General features: G+C 33.7%; 2 protein-coding genes across 2 annotated transcripts; one reads left to right on the top strand and one right to left on the bottom strand.

Moving 5' to 3' along the window:
* Window positions 1-3,847: 3,847 nt before the first annotated feature.
* LOC132063713 (uncharacterized) lies at window positions 3,848-5,487 on the top strand. The gene is made up of 3 exons (XM_059456393.1): window positions 3,848-4,006; window positions 4,117-4,170; window positions 5,001-5,487. Exons 1-3 carry the CDS (start codon window positions 3,947-3,949, stop codon window positions 5,256-5,258), a joined length of 372 nt encoding a protein of 123 aa, XP_059312376.1. The 5' UTR covers window positions 3,848-3,946; the 3' UTR covers window positions 5,259-5,487.
* A 1,045-nt stretch (window positions 5,488-6,532) lies between these two features.
* Window positions 6,533-17,445, bottom strand: LOC132063712 (uncharacterized). Its single transcript, XM_059456392.1, has 10 exons — window positions 17,143-17,445; window positions 13,843-13,968; window positions 12,713-12,800; window positions 10,409-10,494; window positions 10,058-10,270; window positions 8,327-8,493; window positions 7,872-8,030; window positions 7,706-7,786; window positions 7,552-7,606; window positions 6,533-6,956 (listed from the first exon to the last, which is right to left on the bottom strand). Exons 1-10 carry the CDS (start codon window positions 17,251-17,253, stop codon window positions 6,780-6,782), a joined length of 1,263 nt encoding a protein of 420 aa, XP_059312375.1. The 5' UTR covers window positions 17,254-17,445; the 3' UTR covers window positions 6,533-6,779.
* Between the last annotated feature and the right edge of the window lie 2,155 nt (window positions 17,446-19,600).

Genomic DNA, 19,600 nt, shown 5'->3' with positions numbered 1-19,600 from the left:
CCAAACCATGCTTTTTGGATGATTTGGGTTCAAACTATGATTTCAGACCAGGTTTCAAACCATGACTGAAAATTGATGACCAAATGATAATTTCAAACCATGGTTCCAAAATTGATGGCCAAACGCCTACTTTGATTTGTATTGAAATTAAGTTGTGTGTGTCTGAGTTACACATGGTTAGTTTCCAACTTTAAATATTTGAATTAAAAATTTTCAAATTTCAAACATAAGAATTTAAAATTAGAAACTATCTAACCTAACTTCAAATTCAAATATTTAAAATTTTCTGATTTTAGTAATTGATGCCGTGTAAAGTTATTAATGCTGCAGAAATGTCACGTGTGGATGGAGCTGGCAGGTAGGAAGTCCTCAGTAGAATTGTAGATCTAAGAAGACGCTGTTTGCCTGACTTGAAATCGAGTAATCGTTCAGCATGATTTCAACTGTCAATACAATTATAGTACGTTTCAGCCGTATATTGACAAGTGTCCTGCTATATGACGCGTGTAGTGGACAAGGCTACTTAACGGCTAGCTTTGTTTTTTTTTTTTTTCTTCAAAAGTTTTGGATTTCCTTATTTGGTGGGCACGAAAGTGAAAGGAAGAATCATTTTAGTGTACTCTATCCATTGCAAAAACAATTGTTTTTTTAGTCTATGTAAAAAATTAAAAAGAAAAAAAAAAATCCTGGTTTTGGCATCTTTTTAAATATGCTTAATGCATATGCGGTTCCTTAAATTTTTTTTTCTTTTTATTTTAGTACCTCAATTAAGTGTTATTCCTGTTGAATTCATGAACTTGTCTTCAAGTGTGTCTATCAAACCCCTTAAATTTGATTTTTATTAGAAGCAGAAATTAAATTGGAAAAATGAAGGTTGAGTAATAGTTTAGACATGTGGTAAGCTATTCTTTAGGTAATGGATAGGGGTGTACATGGATTGGGTTGGTTCGGATTTTTTAAATACCAAATCAAACCAATTGCATCGGGTTTTTAAATCTATAAACCAAACCAAACCAATAAAAGTCAGGTTTTTCATTCACGGATTTTCTAAGTTTTTTCGGGTTGCTCGAGTTTTTTGGTTTTTTTTGGGCAAAGTCTTCATACAAAACATATCACTTGTACTTCAAATACTTCTTTAGTCCTAGTACGATACGACTATCTATTTAAGTATTTAAGAAAATAACACAAAATGTGAGATGAGAGATGACATTGTACTAAAATATTCAACAACAAAAAAGTAACGAGAAAATCACATAAAATAAAATGATCATAATCTAAAAGCACTAAGTCATGCTATAATAAATACGACTAATTTATAAGACATATAGAAAATGATCATGATCTAAAAATATTAAGTCATGCTAAAATAAGTAAGACTAATAAGTATTAATTACATGACTAGATATTAAAGAAAAAAATAACATAATCATTACTTGAGAATTGATTTCCTTTGTTAGCGTTAGTTTTTTTTTTTTTTTTTTTTTTTGGTCATTCCTAGTAGTTTTATTTTAACATTAGTATGAATTTGATTTTGATTAAGTTACTAACATCTATGAGTTATAAATCTTATTGGTCTATTCAGAATTCTAAATTCAAGCTTGAAATAATATACTAAAAGATAAAAAATTATGAAAAAGTTTAAGAAATATTTATAAATTACATTATAAATAAATATTTTTGTGTATAAAATATTTTTGAAATTTTATATATGTAATGTCGGGTTGGTTTGGTTTGACTTTTCTTGGTTAAAACCAAACCAAAATAATGACGGTCGGGTTTTTCTTTCTAAAATCAAACCACTAGTCAGATTTTTTTTCTCGGTTTGATTCGGATTGTCGGTTTGGTGCGGTTTGTCGGTTTCCTTTGTACACCCCTAGTCATGGATGTGTCGGTTTTTTCTAGTTCTGCTCTTCCACTGCCAGCTTAATTAAGATCTACTCTTTTTTCCCTTTCAATTGCTGCTAATCTTAGCTAAAAAGATGGCATAATTAAATTAGAATATATATTAGCCTGTTGCTACATTGAAGATGGAATATTATGTAAGTCGGATTGTGTTTGATAGACACACTTGAGGACAAGTTTAGGGATTCAATAGGAACAACACTTAGTTGAGGTGTCAAATTGGAAAAAAAGGGCAAGTTTAGCGGCCCGCATATGCATTAAGCCTTTTAAATATTTGACATAATTTGTTTAAGGAGCCGTTTGGACATGATTTGAAATCATGATGATTTGAAGTTTGTTTGGACATGCAATTAGATTTCTTAAGTTGTATGAATATTTTTTTCTCATTGACATAAAAATTCCAAAAGTTGTGAAAATCATCAAAACTTTCTCAATTATTATACAATCTTACCAAATGAGCAAATCATAGTTCATAACAAAATTAATACGCTACTACCTATTAGAAGGCCTTTCTAAATAGTAGAACATCAATTGATCGAACTTTAGTTCAATAAAAAGAAAAATTAAATATGTGTTGTAGTGTAACTATTCTTTATTATAATCCTCCCACATGGTATGGACAATCTCTTAATATTTGATATAAGTTGGTAAACATGATCGGTAAATATATCTACCTACGTATGGATCTTTTTCTACAAAATAAAACTTATGGATCATTTTACATTTAAATAATGTGAAATCGTGATTTGGAATCCCAAATCACACCTTTTTGGAAAATTTGGAATTGAAACCATGTCATTAAGTTGAAGTTGAAATTTTGTGCAAATTGTATAAACAAACGCTATGAAAATATGAAATCATAATATCATATCGCATGGCCAAACGCCTACTAAGATCACAAGATTAAATAAATGTTTAATATTTTACACGTATGTTTACTTTATAAGATCACAAACTAAAATAAACAAATTGAAACGGGGGATTACTATATTTCATACAAGTTATATTGTGATCACAGTGTGCAAGTTATAATATGAGGATGAACAATAATAAAATTATTTAATGAGTATTTTTAGATAGATATTCTATTTGTAAGATCAAAAATAAGATATTGCGGTATACTTTAAAATATGCATTTGATTTTATAAAAAGCACTTTGATAAATTTCTTTTCTTTTCTAATTTTAATCTTGGCTCTTCTAAAAGGACTTTGAAAGAAGAATTTCGGAAAGTATATACTTTCTTTTTGTTATTGTATTTCAGATTAGCTAATTAATCCGGAACGTCACGCATATTGAATGTCGTACAAAAACTAATACCAAATTTAAGCTATAACTAATTTTGAAATTACTTATATTGAAAAATAAGAATTCAACCAAATTCGAAATTAATTAATTCCATATTTTATCTTAATATTATGATCCTATCCACTAACCAAATGGCTAAGATTAATAACTTGTGATTTTAATTCCGTCTGAACCTAATAATTTAATTAGCTCAAACACGGTCTATAGATTAAAAATTCACTAAACAAGCAAAAAATGATAATAAATTGAATAGATTGTGGTATAATTTCAACTTAAACGTATATTCAATTATGAATTCCGATACCAAAGTATAAGAACATATAACGTAGGATAAGGTATAAAATTAATTTGAAATTAAAAAAAAAATGCAAATATTGAGTGATATGTTATTTTAATTTATCCAAAGTAGGGGGCAAAAAGGGTTAATACTCCTAACTGCAGATGAGGTCCACGAAAAAGATAAAAAGTTGATACTAGCTCAGTATCCTGTAGAAGCGTTCTTAATTAATACGGAGTACCCTACGCCATGCATGAGTCATTACATCTTTGCATTTGTAGCCTTGTGTTCTGCCATGAGTGCCATGTGTTAGAAAATGCATGTACTGAGGTCACCTTTTGAGGAGTTTGAAAATTATAAATTCACATATTCACCCGTATCAAATCCATTCCATCTTTGCACATTTTGATCTTCCTTTATTACAAAAATTCACAAACACAAACAAAGCATAACACGATAACATGGCAAGCCACGGTAATGACAACCTTTTTAGCAGTAACCAAGTCCCCGGCCAAACTCAGGTATCATTAATTAATCTATTCTTACTCTTTAACTAACCTAAAAATTGATCCATATTTAAATTAAATCTTTGTTTTTTCTTCGACGTTATGCTAATTTTTCCGAATTACAGATGAGAAGAGATGGCTCAGACGCACCTAACCAGGGCCAAGGCTTTCTTCAAGAGGTAATTTCTAGCTCCGCCTCCTCATTAATTATTATAGGCGTGAATTAATTAGGAATTTAGAGTTTATAGGTTCGAATTTTATCCATTTTACACACACACATACACACACACACACAAAAAAAAAAAAAAAAAAAAAAAGAAGAAGAAGAAAAGAAAGAGGAATTAGAGATGGATAACTTTTTTTAACGCAAAAGTTCCTTGCTAATTCTATTTAAAATAGATTATCAAAAAAATAGATAATTATGAACTATTAGGACAGATATTTGACGATTAATTATCAAAAAAGTTTGTTAGCTACCGACTATTCAGGATAACTTTTTTAACACAAAAATCTATCGCTATCCTATTTAAAATAGATTATCAAAAAAGTTTGTTAGTTATGAATTATTTACGACGTATATTTAACGATTAATTATGGAAAAAAATTGTTAGCTACGGACCATTCAGGATAACTTCTAGCTATTAACACAAAAATTCGTCTAATCCTATTTAAAATAGATTATCAAAATAATTTGTTAGTTATGAACTATTTAGGACATATATTTAACAATTAACTATATATATATAAAAAAAAAAACTTGCTAGCATACGGACTATTTAGGATAAGTATTTTTAACACAAAAATCCGTCGCTAATCCTATTTAAATAGGTTATCAAAAAAATTGTTAGTTATTTAGGACAGATATTTAACAACAAATTATTAATATTTGTTAGCTATGTGCTATTCAAGAGTAAATTATCTATGAAGTTCGTAGTTAATTTTTTTTTCTTGGGGTTCTCTCATATAATGCTTTATGTTTATAATCTTTTTGGTTTCTTTTTTGGTTAAGACTGGGACACAAGTGAAGAACATGGCACAAGGAGCAGCAGATATGGGTAAAGGAGCAGCACAAGGTGCAGTTAGCGTGGCTCGTGGTGCTGCTTTGGGTGCTGCTAACATAGCTCAAGGTGCGGCTGATGCAGTCAAGAATACTGTTGGAACCAACAATCCACCCCATCATGACAACACCGGCAGTGCCACTACCGGTGGTATCCCCAATTACCTAGATGAATTCCCAAAGAACAACCCAACCAACCCCAAGATTTAAGTGTTCTTTGGAAAATTAAGGCTGTTATATCTTTGAAGTTGTTTCATGTTTTTTTGATTTGTTTTTCTTTTATTGCTGTAGCATGTTATGAGGTGTGGTTTGTCGTTTAGCACACACCATAGGCGTATTATTTGTTTATTTTATTTTCACAGAAAGAATTCTATTGAGAATTGTTGTTCTTGTTAGTATTAAATTGATGGCCAGCAGTATACGTGCTGTTTTCTTGGATAGTATAAGAAGTTGTTGGAAAATTCACTTATGAACTTTGGATTGGGGAATGAAGTTCTGAGATATAAAATTGAATGGACAAATGGATGTTATCAAAGGAAATTTCGTATGAAGGGCGGAAATGGAAAAAGAAAAACATGTAACCCTCGTATTCCTTTAATAGTATTGGCTTTGACCAAAGGACAGTGGACAATAAACTACGGGTTAAGAATTTTCTGTTGAATAATGAAAGATATTGACTTGATATAAGCTTAGGAATTGGGCGATTTTAGCAACTGCTAAGACGACTGCACGTAAAGTAACAAATAAAACTATTGAATATTAACAACGAATAAAGTAATGAATAAAAATCTACATCTCCTAATAATAAACCAAATCTAACACAAATCCAAATTTCACAATAATGAACCAAATCTACACAATTAGTTTCACAAGCCTTTTGACAAGCATTTGTAACATGTTGTGTAAGCAAACTCCTATAAATGCGTATCAAATTCGAACTAGTTTCTGGTTTCCTTCATATTATTCAACTTAAACGTGAAAATGTCCGGTTCATTTCTGAAGAAAAAGACACCATTTTATGTGATAACGGGTGAAATATTAGCATAAATGTATCTATATATCCGAAAAGCTAGTGTCAGTACAACTGATTAAGGAAAGCGACAATTAGTAAAGATTGCGACTTTATGCTCCGAGATAGAGATTAGGAATTGGTATAGGAATTAGGTATCAAGGTGGATTGAGCAAAATCGGTAGGAAACAACGGGAGCGTACGTTGAGAGATAGAAATTAGGCTGGAAGTGGGAGAATTTATTCTAAATTACTGGAATTTTAATTTTTAAATTAAGTTGTTATTACTATGCTATACATGTTATTTAAACTGAAACTCTTGAAATATTTCAAAAGTGAAGTTATTTATGTTAATAAATTTTTAAAAAGAAAGTACAATGTTAAATTGCCTTTTTCACACAGTCAACAAACGAGAAGGGTTGGGGACAAATGACAAAAGAACAAAGATCTCTAAGGTTAGTATATGATGAATAAGGTTGTCTACTAGATGTTCTGGTTGCATCTCATAATTTTCTGAATTCCAATACACCATCTCATGGAAATCTGGCTCTAAACCAGAACCATTGCAATAATATCAGCCTTGTACAAACTAAAAAATAACCAAAACTTGGCATCATACAAAGGAAGCACCAAAAGGGACCAGAACCAGTAACAACCAGGTGTAATAACAAAATAAACCCCTACTATACACTTCATGTAGGTAAGATCGATCTTGCTACTTCACTAAGACGCTTTTCTGCTCCGGCTACTTGAACCAGAAACACTTCTTAACTCAGTTGGACTGTACAAGTCTCCTCTTTGACCCAATGAAGCACTACCTCGACGAGGAGAACTTGTATTTGGTTCCCCTCTTACGATCTCCATTTCCAAAACCTTGGATTCTTCAGTTAGCATCTTTAGCTGTTCCAGCAAAACCAGATAAAAACATTTCAGCCACCAAAACAAAGCAAGTATAATGTGTGTGAAATCAGCTAACATGTGAACGCAAGCTAAAGATGCAATGAATAACAATTGGAAGTACAACAACACGAATAGCCTTTAGTACAGATCTTTTTCCCTTTCAATCGACTTCCTTTAAATGGCAAGCCAACTAGTTGCGCAATACTGATCCTTGAGAAATGGTGAAAAAGTAACTATCTATCAGAGATATAATGAAATTCCACCATAAGTTCTGAGGATAAGTACTTGCTCGAGAGCATCACATATTAGGAGTTTTTTTTTTTTTTTTTTGGGGGGGGGGGGGGGGGGGGTGGGTGGGGAGGGGAGAGAGTAGGGATGGTCGAGCAGTTCTGACGGTATAGCAAGATTGGCCATGACATATTTCATAAAACCAAAGCTGGACAGAAGAATTTGAAACTTCTCAGGAAATCGAAAACGTTTGTACATGAACAGCAGAGTCTAACATCAACTCCAAAGTCTCGTAATTCAATGGAAGGTAAAACCTGAAGAAAGAAGCACAATAGATGAAGATCAGAAGATAAATAAGCATTCATACCCGAATTTCATTCTCTCTCAACTGGTCCTGAAGGGCACTGATGGCAGGACTTAAGCTGCGATACAGAACAAAGTGGTGACCAAAAATAATTCACCACCACAAAGAAGGATGGAACTGAGTTCTAAGACAGAAGTCGAAGAGTGAGTTCATTTACCAGTACTCCATTAATTTGCACATAGAAGCCTGATACGTGGACGTGTGATGAATGAAAGCGAGTGGGTGCACTTTTGCTTCCCTGTACAAGACCTCCAATATTATTATAACAGTTGAAGAGAGCATATATGCAAAACAGGAAACAGGAACATGTTAAGTTAGACCACCTCATATTTGTTACAACAGCCTGATTATATGCAGTTCGTTCTTCTTCAAATAATACACGTTGCAGATCTGTGAATGAGTGCAAAGGTGCATCAAGATTGAGAAGAGACGAGGATGGCAGAACAAGAAGAGGGATTTCCTTTCTGATATATTCTGCACCACTGTCACCAACCAAAGACATTGACAGATTAAGCCAAGCATTTATCACCCTTCAGAAGGGTGGAATCAGTAATTTGATTAACAAGCAAATAGCAGGAAACACAGAAATTCTCTGAACCAAAGGGAGATGTGAATTAAATAACTTGCATTTTCAACTTTTCATTATACAAGCCACTGTAGACAGACAACATTTCCTCAACAAGAGACTTAGTAAAAACAAAATTTTCTCCTTTTTTTTTTTTTTTTTTTTAATTTTTTTTATTATTATGGGATAAATCAAATAACTACTCAAATGTACCTCATCTCCAGATTTGATCGATGCATTGCTTCTTGCATACTTTCTGACATGTCCATTGGATCTACATCAGTGATTGCATTATTAAGACTGTTGGTGTTACGGTTTTCTCCAGCTCTATTATCAACATTAGCAAAAAAATTGCCCAAGTCCGTCGATCTTGCCCCACCCTGACCAATCAGTTAAGATTATTATGACTAAAGAAGCAGTCCAAGGCTAAAAAGAGAGATGAGTAAAATAGTTCTGATCCTCAATCATAAGCTCAGGAAAACAGTTGGCATGATAGTTTTCTCCAACTCGGCTATCAGTATTAGTAAAGAAATCCACCCAAGTACATAGATCTTCCCCATCCTAACCAATCAACTACAGTCAAACCTCTCTATAACAGCATCGTTGGGTCCGAAATTTTTCAGCTGTTATAGAGAATGGTTGTTATACACCTATAACAGCATTGACATTTAAATAATACTTCGCTGTTATAGGCAAAAAAGATGCATAAAATCTAATTTTCATTTATTAATTGCCAAATTCTAAGCTTAATCACACTTTGTATAACGAACGGAAACCGTTTAATGATGAAAATATATATATTCATATGATATTTTTTGTCATAAATAGTGTATTAAATGATCAAATATTTGGTCAAAATCTCTACACTTATTATTGGTAATCATATATATTCTATTTTTATAAAGATGGTTAATTATTATATTACCAAAAAAAGAAGATAGCTGTTATATGGGGGGTAATTTTACAAAGAGCGTACTGTTATAAAGTTGGTTGTTGCTGTTATAGGTGAAATGCTGTTATAGAGAAGTAAAATATAACATAAAAAATCGGTTCCGAAAAATTTGGCTATTATAGAGAGGTGCTGTTATAGAGAGGTCTGACTGTATAATTAGAATGCACTAAAGAAACACTCCAGGTTTATAAAAGCATACAAATGTTAAAGAGAGAGATGAGGTGAAAGAAGTTCTGATCCTCAAGCATGCCAAAATAAAAAATAAAAAATAAATTCTCTTTTCCCTTTACTTCAAAGAGTGGGAATTAGCTGTAAGTAACAAAAGTAGCAAATTCCAAACAAAAAGATCCATAAATGGGTTTGTATCAGCGGTTAGGAAGTAGTGCAGGGTTGGAGATCTTAAGATCACTGATCAGACTAACCCATAAACCAAGTTTTAATAAAAAATAACTAAACTCAACCTACCTCTTGTCCTCCAAAACTTTAAAAGAAAAAAGAATACATAACCAGCAGAAGAGAAAGAATAGGCCATAAAGCCCACAATTTTCCCTTCACATTTGTTTCTCCTAGGGTTAAGGTCTGTGTACATCCTACCCTCCCTAGACCCCACTTGTGGGAATACACTGGGTATGTTGTTGTTTACTTGTTTCTTCTAGGAGAGTGTATCTTCATTACATTGCAGATCCACAGGTAGCTTAGAGTGCCAAATAAAGGCAATTTCATACAGCAACAAATTCGATGTACTCACTACAGGATCATGAACTTGAAGAATTACCAGCTCCAGCCATGCATAACACCATGGCCGCTTGAAATGAAGGGTTGTAATCCATTAAAAAAAATCATTGTATATCTTTTGAACCTGTATGCCGCAAGGATCAGCAGCCTCTCAAATTCCAGTAAATCACAACTAACATGCTTAATTGTTATTATCTTTTGGAATGGTAAGTAACAACTAACATGCTTTATTTATATTATGATACCACTAAACATACCTTAGAAGATAAAGCCGCAGCTCTTGAATCACCAGTATCTTGTTCAAGACTCTCGATCCTTGAACCAGCTCTAGATGTGTCTGCGGAACTTAAAGATGATTCAAGGTCTATAATAGAATTTTTATGTACAGGGGAAAGAGATATAGGCCTCAACATGTGATTCTGCTGCTTTCCATCCAAGGACTGAAATGCAATAACTTGAATCCTTCCAACCTGAAATATTAGCAAATAGTTCGTAGACATGCACTGACCAAGACATTTTGCCGGTACTGATATACAGTTTTTAGACATGCACTGGCCAAGACATTAGACTGGTGCTGATCTACTTGATACCAAACACTATTACACTACCTTCTGTGCATCTTCACTAAAACATGAAAATATGAGCCCAATAAACCCAGCATCCAGAAGTTGATACATAGCTTGTGTGCGGACATCTGCATTATTTTACATAAGCATGTTATGATTTTCATGGACTAAGAGAAAGACAATTAGTGACAACACAAGTATCAAGCTGAGAAGAGAATAACCTATGACCTGACTTAACCCTAAATAACCTCCAGAAAACATGTCATTCGTCTCTATAAGTTGCTGGAGACCAAACTATCCAATGCACCACAGAACTACAAACAGGTGAGAGTTAGGAGAATGCGAAAGGATTAATAAGAAGGGCATCCCAGTGAACTAAGCTCCCACTATAAGTGGGTCCGGGCGAGGCCAGGATCAAATTGGTTCTATTGCACGCAGTCCTACCCTGCATTTCAGTTTTATGTATAACCCCCTATTCTACGGAAAGTTAATGTTATCTTCATTCAATTTAGGTCTTAGTCAAGGTTTTGTCTAATTTAGGCAATGTTCCAAGCTCATAGAAGAACACTGACTTTTACGGGAGCAGTCAGTTGCCCAATCCCCTTCTTAAGAAATAAACAATAGAAAGTTGTCTTAAAAATGCATAACCCATAACAGTTATCAGCCAGACAGCTTTAATGAGAAGCCAATTCTGCACGAGTAAGGGAAAATTAAAAGATAAACTAATCAAATAAATCACCAAATGAGTAGCTTTTGTGTTTTGGAACATATCTACTTAGTTCGCATGTGGATTTTGAATGGTAAAATTTTCCATCTAAACCCTCCACTTGACCAGCAGACATAACCCAATTAAATAAATGGATGGAGAAACATACAGAAAAAGACCCGCAAGGGTGGCTCAGTTGGTTGAGCATGGGGCTTTCATAATGGAAGTCCCAGGTTCGAAACCCCCTGCCTACGATAGCAGGGGATTTGCCTTCTAGGTTGAGCTCGTCGCACGGGGCTTGCCTAGTGCGGGTTACCTCTCCTGTGTGGTTTGCGAGCTATTGCACAGGAGCTGGGTTTACCCTGTGCGCACCCGAAGGGTAGCGGCTGCAGGTTCCCATGTCATCAAAAAAAGAAACATACAGAAAAAGAAGTCAATTTTCTGTTGGGAGGGATGGAGGCAAAAACAGTCATACAAGCACAAGACTCTAGTTGTAGGAGAAAGTAAAGGTGGACATTAATGCGAAAGGAAAATGAAAATTTGGAATAGAAAAAAATTGATGGACACAGTGGACATTTCGGGGATTTCATTTGGTAGTCGCTTAAATTAGAACTGTAAGTATTGTGCTGTAAGCACAGAAATAGAAACCTGGCCCCATCTAAGGATTACAAGTTTTGAAACTTCTTCCGTACAAAACAAAAAGACCGTTGTAAAACAAAACCCTTTTGTATAAATTTGGCTAATTCAAGTTTTTAGTCTATTGCAAGGTTCAAGAATTAAAACGTTGGTTTTACTTCATATTTTTAATTGATTTAGCTTTTTAAGTGATAGTCTAGCTTTATTTACACCACATATATCTCCACCGTGTTTATTTTTATTATGTTGTATTCAACCCAAAGATCTAGTTTTAAACTTTAGATGTTTATATTCCTAAAAGGAACCTATAACTGAAATTCAGGAGATTTTGGAATCAAGTTTAGGATGCAACAGATAAAGATCTAAGAGGTAGAAAATATATGGAAGCCTGAGCATGTATCATACTCCAAAACAAAGAACAACCAGTTTTTGCAAACTAACTCTACGGACATCTAGGGATGGTGAAAATGATTCATCTTTGGCAAATGGAATAACACACACAGATAAGAACAAACTATGTGCTGTCTGAGCATTATCACAAACTAACGAATTCATAAAACTACAGCTGCTGAACTATAGTAAACAGAAGCAGCAACAAAAGAACAAACAGGTCAAGAGTCGACATAAACTTCAATGTTCCAAAGAGCGCCGCATAAGACCAACAAGACCAACAAGGTATTGTACTAGAGCGTATCTGTGAAACACAACCTTCTGAAAATCACCAAAATAAAAATGCTAAAAAATTTAGATGATTGTTTGGATAACAAGGAACATTTGATTTTGACACCTTCATGGTGTGATAGGTAATTCTACAAACAGAGTTAAATAATAGCTCCAACAGAAAGGACGGGGTCAATGTTTGAAATCCAAATACAGAAAATAACTTCTATTAAGGGTCTTGTATACCAGAAAATACTAACATTCAGGCAGAAAGACCAACTTTGGTTTCCCAAAAGTAATGGGACTAAACAATTAAGCTGCTCATAGAGGCAATAAATACCTACCAACATGGGAAGGGAGCACTGTAATGTGGGGATGTGAGTGATACCAGCCAATCACTCTTGTTGTTCTTCCTGTTGCCAGGGTCATTCTGTGCTGAGAAAGTTAAAGTAACAAATCCAGACTATAATTTTCCGGATGAAACTGCATAATCACAACTAAAACCGAAGCATATACTCATATACATTTGAACCCATCAAGCTGCATGAAACCATCGTTCAAGCAGGAGCAAATATCTCTATTAGCTAGTTGTTATCGAAGCCTAGAAAGCCGTAGCATGTCATAAAATATGGTTAAGTCAAGCTCTACATTGTACATATACTAGAAACATGGCATGCACTCTAGTGTTATCAAAAGCGAAAAGCGCAAAAAGCTCTAAGGTCTGTTGGGGCTTTAAGCAGAAAGCGAAAACAAAGCGTGGGCTTTAATGGAAAAAGGCGCAAATGGAGAAAAAATACAAATACTATATATGTTTAGTCCAAGACTAATAATTACAAGCATGAATAACAAATATATGAACAAAGAAAAAGATAAGATAAAGTAAAAATCAATTGTTTAGTGCCGTCTGTTCAAGAGAGGCTCATTTCCAAGAAAAGTATGTCTTAGAGAGGGATGACGACACTAAAGTGCACTTTAAACGAGGTGAAGTGCTAAACATGTTATGCGCCTCGCTTTAGGGCTTAAGCGCGCTTTAAGCACGCCTTTGACAACAGTGATGCACTATGCATTAAAAAAAAGGTTGTGCACAAATAATCCTAAGAAGTTATGATACCGGGGAAATTATTTGACATGTTCCCAAAATTCATCAAGGAAAAAAAAATTAAGATTTACTAATAAATTAGACATGTTAGCATTAACAGGAAAACACTTGCAAAAACAATGGAACAACCCATTGCATGAACTGTCATTCAAATTGTTTCATGTTATGAAGAAAAAAAGATCTAAATTTATGAACATTCAAATTGTTTCTCATTTGGCAGCAAATTTACCAAAGAGACTTTGAAGCAATTACAAGAAGAAGCTATACAAAGAAATTAATTTTACCAGTCACTAAATGATAATGATCTATTTACAACTTTTAAAAGGGCAAGGGCAGTGAAAAAAAAATTAATTGTGCACAAATCAGGAAGGATATCTCAGCCTTGACTGATGCAGCAGTTAGCTGCTCAGGATTGGTCTCAACGCGGTCCTTCCTCCTGTCGCAACGTGGCTGTGGCAGCGCTCCCCATATAAGTGCAGTCACACTACCATTTTTTGAGTGCTGCAAATTGCAACAGCACAAAAATTACTTTTGCACATGGAAATATGGCTTAGTAGGAAAGTCATCATCAATAGCATGTAAATCAAGGAGAGAAACCAGAAGATGATTTTTTTCTAATTCATGATCAGTAAGGAAAACTAAACTGTATACTGAACATCTAGACAGCAAACGTCTAAACTATAACATGATAAGCAAAAACCAGAGTCCATAACATCAAACTACAGGGAAAGGTCATGCAAGGGCGAGGTAAAATGTGGACTGCCGAAGATGCACAAGCATATCTACCGAAATAGATGGATTATTAAATAGGCGGAATGGCCTGAGAGATCCTTGTACTTGTTTCAGTTTGTCATCCCGGTCTCTGTACTTCACAGAGTTTCATCCAGAAACCTGAACCTGTTCAAACCTTATATTTTAAACCCCTCTGAGAAGGAGTGTTCATCACTTGCCTTGACATGGATGACACCGACACGTCGATCCACATCACTGCCACATCATTTTTATATTCAGCTACTTAAAAACCTTTTTTTGTCCTTCTTCTTAAATAAGTTTTATAATTAAATTTATCTATTAAAAAATTGAAATATTCAGATGCATTTCCTCTTCTGCAATTATTGAGCAGAGAAAATGCTCCTCCCCTACCAACATTCTCATTTCTTTCTTTTCACCCACCACCATTACAGACCACCACTCACCACCAGTGCAGGTCACCTCCCACCTCCACCAACTTCCTCCATGAGTGATCTCAAAATCACCATATATTAAATTGGGATAAAACCCCAGCTAACATGTTAAGAGGCGTGTTCTTAAATTAAAATGTTGGTTATGGTAAACAATTTATGGGGAGGGAAGTGCAGAAAGAGGGGAAGGAGGGAACGTGAGGGAAAGAAAAAGAAATGGGGAAAGGGGAAGGGGAAGGGTGGAAAGAAGAAGAATGGTGGTAGGGGAGGGAGTGTGGGGGTGGGGGAAGGATTTGGGAGAGGAATAAAAGACAAACTTTTAATATATTTATCGTATTCTTTTTTGTTAGTATTTTTTAATCAAAATTAATGCATCCACTCAGCTTTTAAGCGGGTGGGATCGCGCACATTATTGGACTAAGCAAAATAAATGCCATATAAGCTCGGCCAACGCCTCAACGGTAAGAAGGGCTTAAACTATAAGTTTTGAACAAGTTCAGATGTCTGGATGAAACTCTGTGGAGTTCAGGGACCGAGATGACAATCCGGAACAAGTACAACGGTCTCCCGGCCCATTCCGCCTAGTAAATATGATTATGACTTACTGAGATTCTTTTTCTGTCCTGATCGGTGAAGAAAACTCGAAATACATACACAATGTTTTGCAAGAAAATGTCTAAACTTTAACCTAACAAACCAAATTCAGAGTCTAAATGATACTCAGGAAGGCCGCGGAACGACAAATGAACATCAACCGCCAATGATGCACGTGCGCATTTACCAACATAGCTATTAAACATGACTTCGGTTTATTAATCAACATATTGTTTTAGCTCAATAGAAACAAAATCATTTTCCTCCGACGTAAGGAGATCATCTCCTTATCCTTATGTGTGTATTACTATGTGTTGCTCCATTTATTTTATATTTTGCTATTTTGCTGTCTTATTTTTCTTGCAATCCTGCATTAACTACGTTTCTTTTGACACAGGGTCACATCACACACACACACCTCTCTACCCCACAAAGGTAGAGGTAAGGTTTGCGTACATCCCTCTTCCCCATACCCCACTTGTGGGATTACACTGGGTATGTTGTTGTTATTGTAAGGAGATGATCTCCCAAAAGCACATGTACTTCCGAGGACAAACGATGTTAATCGAATAGTATAGAAAATATTAGTTACCAACACAAACCACGATTGTTAGACAATTAACCTTTTTTTTATAACGGTGAATCAAACCCACCTTGCGCACCTCCATCAAGTTATACTTCCCAGTCTCCAATGTGGCATTCCAACTTGATTTACCATTAGGCTATACACTTAGTTTAAGCAGTTGACGTTCTTTTGATCAAGATATTAAGAAGAATACATATTGCAAGGTTAATCAAGGAGAATCTTTTCTCTCAAGGCACTACTGGAAAAAGGGACTGTGTACTGCTATCAAGGCTCAAGAGTCAAAGAGCACATACAAGGCAGAAATATGCATCAGCTTGTTAAAACGTAGTTCAGAACCTCTTGACCTTTTTATAAAATAAATAAATACAGTTAATACCCCCCCCCCCCACCCCAAGAGTTCTGTTTTTATCAAACTGAACATATATTCATAACAATCAATTACTCCTAGTTCCAAGTTCCACTAATTAAAGTCAGATACGTAATTCATTTATATCATTCCACCCATTTTATTCCAAGATGGCCGATAAAAACTAATAAGGTTTATCAGAGTCCCTTTTACCATTTGCAAACAAGGCAGCCAAGAACGCAAGAATTTTTATTTTTTGTAACCGTGGCGTGACGTTGAGGCTACCTTGAACGAATCTCAACTAATTCCACAGGGTACCTTCTACCACCCACCAGCACATGTACAGGATAACTCTATCAAACATTAATCCTAATTGGAATTTAACGAAATGCAAATCAGCACTGACTAAAGTTTCCACCTTTATGCAAAAACAATAATTTCTCCAGACAAATAGGGATCTTTCAAGAACTCTTTTACCATTTGCAGACACGACAAGTAACTTTAGATCCAACAATGACATAAAGTTACTGCATTCGAGCAACAATATCAATTTCTCCAAGAAAGAGAGAGTTTTTTAGGAACTCTTATACCAATTGCAACCACAGCATCCAATAATTCAAGAATTTTCAAGAAAATGTCAACAGCAAGACACCCCATTTAGAAAACATCCACAAAAGAATGAATTAACGAAATCTCAATCACAACATTGACTAAAGTAACTTACTTTTATGCAATTACATTAATTTCTCAGGGAAAAATAGAGGTTTTTGACCACCATTTGCAGAAACCACATCCAATGATTCAAGATTTCAACACAAAATGAGAAGTTCCCAACTTTACATCGTTACTGTCTTTATGCAATAATTATAACTTCTGTGGAAGAAAGATAGGGCTTTTGACAACCCAAAACCCTAAAAACAAAAAATTTCCTTCAAATAGGATACAAGAAAAATGAAAAAAATAAAAACCTGAGTGTCACCAAGAAGAAGGCCCATTATTTCTTCAGTTTCAGTAGACAATGCATGACTTAGGCATGTTAACCACACTTCCTCTGTCATCTTCACACTCGTTAGAGACATCTTTCCCTTTCTTTCTCCTTCTCAATCTGTATGGATTTCCCCTTTTTTTAATTTTTCAGTATTTTTGGTTCCCTTTTTGAGAAACACAGAAGAGAAGGGAAGCAAAAGGGGCAGATGAAGGCACAGATCGGAGTGTCGGAGTGTGTGGAGAGTAAGTAGGCGTTTACCCATAGAAACCAAATAGTAATTTGGAATTTTTTAAAGTTGGGAGTATGAAAATGGACCAGTGTTTGGTTGTACTTTTGTGCTTAAAAGAATATTTGATTGTTTGAATATATTTTTATAAAGAATATTTGTCGGCTTGAATGTGATTTGTATTTCTAATTTCTAGAAACTAGTAAAATCTTCTAATTTGATTAATTTATCTGAAATATATGATAAATATGTTTAAAAGGGTAATATTTTTTAATGGACAATCACATAATGTCATTAAATGAATTTTTTATTTTTTTAAGTTTAAAAAATTGTTTCACTAATTCAAATGTCATGATTAAAAAAAAAAAATCTAATAAATATAAACTCAATTAAAAAGATCTAGCCCGATCCAACCCAAAATTCAAATGGGTGGCACACTTGATCAAATTGGAATGGGTCGTCTCTATATAAATAAAGAATGTAGGTAAAATTTTGAAAAGAGAAACATCAAACGTGAGGTGGGAAAAGTGAAAACAGGTTTTGAGGTATTTCTCAAAATTTAAAAATAACTTTAAGTTGTATTTGAAATTTGCATGCTGATTTTTAAATAAAGCGAAAAAATTTCTGGAAAAAAAAAAGAAGGAATAATTCTCACTTTCATATTGCTCCTACATCGTATTTTCCGTCCTTAGTGATTTATATGTGTTTACATTTCGTCCTTATTGTTTTATAGTTATTTTAGAATGATCCTCGACCTCTGGAGGTGGTTATTATCTCTATCCTTATGCTTTTTATTTACAGGTGGTTATTATGTCAATCCCTATACTTTTGATGTACAAGATTTTCATGTGATTAGAGTATTAAACATATACTCGTGGGGTCCCAATTTATGTGGTGTGTTTAATCGAATGTGAAATTTAAGTAGAAAGAAATTAAAATTATGAGCTAAAATAAATTATACATATTTATGTGATTATAAATTATTTAAGGATGAACAAAGAAATTTAAAGTTAATTTTTTTGAAAAAAAGGTATGACATTTTTCTTAGGACAAACTGGAAAAAAAATCATATAAATTGGAACGAAAAAGTACAACTCCCACTACTTATCTTTATCACATCTCAGCTAAAGCAATTAACTACTAGTACTATTAGCTATGGAGTAATTACTTAAACTGTGCTAAAATAACTTTGATTGGACACTTAGTAGGCGTTTGGCCATGAAAATCAAATATCTTTCACTTTATTTGGAATTCTAAAGTTGGAATTGTATTTAGTTATAATTTTTGTAAAGAATATTTAATTGTTTAAATGTAATAAAAGTAAAAATAAAATTTTAGATATTTTTCAGATTTTAAATTGTATTTAAAATTTTTATGGCCAAGTTAAAAAATGTTCCACAGAAAAGTGAAAAATTCTCTTGGTCAAACAGGCTCTTAGAACGGCAACAAAAAGTCGTCTAGGCTAATATGATTAGGAGACTAGAAAATAATTATGATTTCAATAGAATATATTAAAATTAACAGTGCTTACCACTAAGAAAATTGCCAAAATCGAGGCATACCTGAAAATCTTTAATTTACTCAAGGCTTGAACATTACTAGACTTTAGGCCATTATATATTCTCATCCGCTAATAAATAAATTTGATTAATGATGTTTTGAAAAATTAAAAATACAAATAGATAAATAAATTTTAAAATGTCTAGCGCTTCATGAAATAAAAAGAATTTATTTCTCAGCTGGTTTACTCTAATTTTATCTTGATATTTTTTTTTATCAATATACTTGGAGAAGATGAAAGTGCAATTTTTTAATCATAAATAATGGTGTGTGGCTATTTTTATATTTCGAGTCAAATAAAAATAGTTGTATGATCTTCTGAGTCTACGCTGACATAAGCTGGGCTAACAAAATGAAAATGATAGTTTGATACAAAATAAATGAAAATGATAGTTTGATAGATTACTTCACAACAAGATTGTTATCAAACACAAAATGGATGCTAAATTTGCTCCTTTAATAATACAAGAGAATTGATTCAACGACTTTAAGCAATTCCTTAGCGCCTAACATAACATCCCATCAATTGCACTCATGTATATTATTATTGATTTATTTTCTTATTTTATTGCTATTTCAAATAATCAATAGAAAGTAGAAATAATAGCCAAAAATACACATGAACTATCATATTTTTGCGAGTTTCATCCCA

This window comes from Lycium ferocissimum, chromosome 7 (assembly GCF_029784015.1).
Source record: "Lycium ferocissimum isolate CSIRO_LF1 chromosome 7, AGI_CSIRO_Lferr_CH_V1, whole genome shotgun sequence".
NCBI lineage: Eukaryota > Viridiplantae > Streptophyta > Magnoliopsida > Solanales > Solanaceae > Lycium > Lycium ferocissimum.
The sequence above is the reverse complement of the archived record's forward strand: the minus strand, read 5'-3'. Positions and strand labels throughout refer to the sequence as shown.

Excerpts from the sequence above, each read along its gene's own strand:
- LOC132063712 (XM_059456392.1), bottom strand. The coding sequence starts at position 17,253 with ATGTCTCTAACGAGTGTGAAGATGACAGAGGAAGTGTGGTTAACATGC. Across the intron at positions 13,969-17,142 it reads TTCTTCTTGGTGACACTCAG|CACTCAAAAAATGGTAGTGT; the intron begins GTTTTTATTTTT and ends TGCAATTTGCAG. Across the intron at positions 7,607-7,705 it reads TGCAAATTAATGGAGTACTG|CTTAAGTCCTGCCATCAGTG; the intron begins GTAAATGAACTC and ends TCTGTATCGCAG.
- LOC132063713 (XM_059456393.1), top strand. The coding sequence starts at position 3,947 with ATGGCAAGCCACGGTAATGACAACCTTTTTAGCAGTAACCAAGTCCCC. Across the intron at positions 4,007-4,116 it reads AAGTCCCCGGCCAAACTCAG|ATGAGAAGAGATGGCTCAGA; the intron begins GTATCATTAATT and ends TCCGAATTACAG. Across the intron at positions 4,171-5,000 it reads GCCAAGGCTTTCTTCAAGAG|ACTGGGACACAAGTGAAGAA; the intron begins GTAATTTCTAGC and ends TTTTTGGTTAAG.